The 3,966-nt window shown below is 36.3% G+C and overlaps 1 protein-coding gene across 1 annotated transcript in view; it reads left to right on the top strand.

Moving 5' to 3' along the window:
• Positions 1-3,966, top strand: part of PPFIBP1 (PTPRF interacting protein, binding protein 1 (liprin beta 1)) — a 39,734-nt gene that overhangs the window by 13,547 nt on the left and 22,221 nt on the right. Inside the window, exons 6-7 of the mRNA XM_010188449.1 lie at positions 542-656; positions 3,207-3,267. Of these exons, the coding sequence (XP_010186751.1) occupies positions 542-656; positions 3,207-3,267 (176 nt within the window). The remainder of the gene's footprint in view (positions 1-541; positions 657-3,206; positions 3,268-3,966) is intronic.

Raw genomic sequence — 3,966 nt, 5'->3', positions numbered from 1 at the left:
ACCGCTTTTCAGTACGTGTTTATGTGCTTGATGGTGTCATGATTCATTTTTCTTTCATAAAAGCAGTGGTTATTTCTGAAACTGTCCTCAGCCTGGTGTGAGCACAGTTCCATAATTGTCCAGCTTTGAACATGTCAAATGCCCTATAAATACCAAAATAAGTATTCATAAATTTTAGCATTCAGCCTCATCACCTGCCCATTTTCTGTCTCTGCAAGGTTGAATAAATAAGAAAATGGGGGGTTTTGTGCTTTATTCTTTTCTTTTTTAAATTTAGATGTAAAATATCTTTCAATTATACTTGAGACTGACACTTTTGGACCATAGGCCCCCTGGTTTTGCCCCCTTATGGACTCAGTGGTCTGTTGTGATATTCAGAGTCAGTTTTGGTGGGTGTATCCTCAGCCAGTTCAAATGTCAGGGGGCCCTTGGTCATTTCCACCAACTGAGGACCTGTCCACTGTGCTTCATAGGAGGGAACTTTGGAAATTTCCCACCTGTATGTGGAAGCTGTCACTGAGAGATTGTGTGTCTGTTACAGGATGAGCTGGCAGCTTTAAAAGACAAGCTAGAGGTGAAGGAGGCCGAGGTAAAAAGGTTGCAAGAAAAGCTGGTTTACAAGCTGAAAGGAGAAGGAATTGAAATACTGGACAGAGGTAAGAAGGAGGGAGGCTCTCTCACCATGTCCTTCTGAGTCACCTCATCTGAGGTCATGTTTCCTTGAATGATTGTACAGGAGTTAACAGATAAAAGCATCAATTTTTATATACTTTCTGTCTTCATGTTTACTTCTTTTAATATATTTAGTGAGTGTTCACAATACAATCCCACTGTCATAGCAAGTTCTTGATCAACTTTAAACTAGCCTATGTAATCTCCAGTTAGCTCTTTACATGGCTTGCACGGTGCCTCAAAAGATGGAGTTTATATTGGCAAAGAAGTCCTTAAACTAATTTCAACGTGTTCCAAAAAAATATTATATTGAGAAGGAAGCTTTTTGTGTGGGTACATGTGAGATAATTCTTTTATTTGCTTGCATTGAAGAAACAAAATGAGTATTTTTTTGGAGGGAGTTTAATTTCTATAACTTACTTAAAATAGAAGGTTTTCTTTAAAGCCTCAGAATATTTTCCAGAGACTTTTTTGACCTGCTGCAATCTCACTTCTGAATATATCTCACTGATACATTTGTGATTTTTACCTGCTGATTTTAAGATTATGCTTTTAAAGTGTGTTTTTTAGAAAAATAAAGCCACAATAAATCAGTCTCCTCCCCTGACCTGAGGAGGAAAACCCTGTGCATAATTTGTCACATTTTATTTAATAAAATTATCTGTTTTCAAAACCACTGCATCAGATCACTAAAAGTGACCACATTGATTGTCTTTCTGGTTTTTTAGAACACTTAAATGTGAACAGGGTCTGACTTTATCGCATTTATGACTGCTTATATGGGGCTTTTCTTCCTGGGGGCTGATGTGTATACTGAACTCCCATTATCCTCTGGTTCTCAGCTTTAGTTTAGTTTTCAGTATAGCTCAGCAGGGGATCTTCTGCCATGATGGACCATGTTTTTTTCTGCCTTGGACCAATATTAAGTAATGCTCTTTGCAGATAACACAGGTTATCTGCGCCATTAGCTGAATTGTGAACAAACACACATACATTATCACTTAGCTGGCTTTTGCCAGTAAAGTGTTAGCTTTTAGAGTGCAGGCTGAAACTGTGAACTGCTTGCTTCTGCAATAATACCTGAGAAATAGTAGACTCCTTAAGTATCAGTATTGTCTTAGAAGTTTTTTAATGTCATAACCTTCATGCTAATTTCAAATCCAATGGATTTTCCTGCACAGATGAAAATTGTAAAAAGAAGCTCAAAGATAAAAGTAAGGTTTCTGGTGTCTCTCCACAAGCATTTGCATTTCAGAAGTGCTTTCCAGAATAGCTTTATGCATGTGTTTGCAAAACTGCTTTAACAAACATCGTTGGGTTGCATCATCTATAACCCTTAGTTACACTTAGAGTAAAATTTGAGAATAAGGGTCGTTATGTCACACTTGAAATAAAGGGTTTTCTGAAGAAAAGCTGATAGGCAACGAAAGATTTGGTCTCTCACAAAACAGTTGCCTCTCAGTGAAATGCAGTTGCAATCCAGTAAACCAGATTTTCAGTTAGCATAACTGAGTGGAAGTCACTGGAACTGGATCAGTTGCAGCTCTAGCCCAATGTGTCTAAATGTGTTTGATCTAGAAAGCCAGCCAGGCAGCTTATTTTCTTCTTGCATTTCATTAAGGAGGAAAATGTTCTTCCCACTCTGTTTTCTGATAAATTTTAGGAAGTTAAAACAAGGTAAAATGCTTTCTTGCCTGTGAATTTGACCACCTACCTACGTTTGTAATGAAATTTAAAGTTTACTTCATTTATGCAAGGATAGTCTTTTAGCAAAAATGGAGATTATTTCCATTCTTTTTTCAATTTCTAGTCCAGAACACCTCCAGAATTGAACCTTGTTGGAACATACACGTTTCCATGTATTTATACTCCTTTGTAAATAAGGATTATAGATGAAGCACAGAACACTGATGTCTGTATTAGGGACCTTTTCCAAGTCTGAACTGCAACATATATTCTAGCATGACTGCTCATCACAGCAAATACTTGTATCATTGCATTGTGCTGTCCTCATTTCTACATCCATACTGAATTAAAGCTAAGCACCACTGCACAATGCTTTCTTCGTCATATCCATTAATCCTATTGCTTTGTATAGTGTTTTGCGATGCCATTTGGGGTGTTTGTTGACTGTTGTAATGAGGATGTGTTTTACTGCACTTCAAATGTATCATTTTTATATTTTGGACTTTTTGTTTTGCAATTTTTGATTATTTGAAAGAGGGTGGTAGTGAAAGTCAAGCAGTAGTTTTACTCTTGACCTTTCCATTTTCTTAAGGGTGGGGGTCTGGGTAAGGAAATTTCCTGAATTTCATAATGTCCTTGATAAAAATGTCAGAAAAAAAGGTTTTGAATAAGAAGAGTTTTCTTCTATGTATTTCCATCTAAAATGGAATATAAGTGGCTTGTGTTTTGTCTTTTAATTTGTAAATTTAGTTTCAGATACTACCAAGTTGTTTCTTGGTTTTTTGTTTTTCTTATTTTCTTATGCTCTCTTATTTAAATTGACTTAGAGAACTGTATTGTGTTTTTAGATATAGAGGTACAGAAAATGAAGAAGGCGGTAGAATCTCTAATGGCAGCAAATGAAGAGAAGGTAGCAAAGTCATATTTTTTCAGTAATCACTCATCAGGTTGAGTTAAATCTCTAAGCAAAAATCTTCACTTGTGAACTTCTCACAATTGAATTAAAAATCAAATTTGTGAGTATCAATGATTCACTATAGTCATAAGCACTGCGATGTCGTTAAGGGACTATAACTGAGCATTTATGAGCCCTGTCGCATGTACACAGAGTCCTTACGCTGTTGTGTCATTCAGTTCATTGCAACTGCAATTTACACCATGTTCTGAAAATGTAAAGAGCTCCACGCAAGTCCCATGAGACATCACAGACTGCTATTCCAAAAGGGCTTTCTGTAAAGTATGAATTGTTTTCATGTACAGTTTTGCGCATTCATATGCATGTGCTTTTTGTAGGATGTTTTCTTTTGATCACTGAAGCCCTAAATCCTTTCCTTACTGCTTTCTTTGTACATGACAAATTTATTATACTCTACCTTTGACTTTAATGAGGGAGCTGAAATCCACTTTCAAGGCTGGGACAATCTGGTGATTAACCAGATGATCATTTAAGCTAAACATAAGTTTTGATATTTCAAAGCCTCTCAGACTTCTGGGTCTTGTCTTATCCACACTTCCTATTTATTTAGTCTCACAACCAATTATACTGAAGAATATCTAGTATTTGTATTTCTTATTTTTTATTTGCTGAAGTAAGCAGCACAGTCACAA

The sequence above is a fragment of the Mesitornis unicolor genome, unplaced genomic scaffold, assembly GCF_000695765.1.
Source record: "Mesitornis unicolor isolate BGI_N332 unplaced genomic scaffold, ASM69576v1 scaffold33217, whole genome shotgun sequence".
Lineage (NCBI taxonomy): Eukaryota > Metazoa > Chordata > Aves > Mesitornithiformes > Mesitornithidae > Mesitornis > Mesitornis unicolor.
The sequence above is the reverse complement of the archived record's forward strand: the minus strand, read 5'-3'. Positions and strand labels throughout refer to the sequence as shown.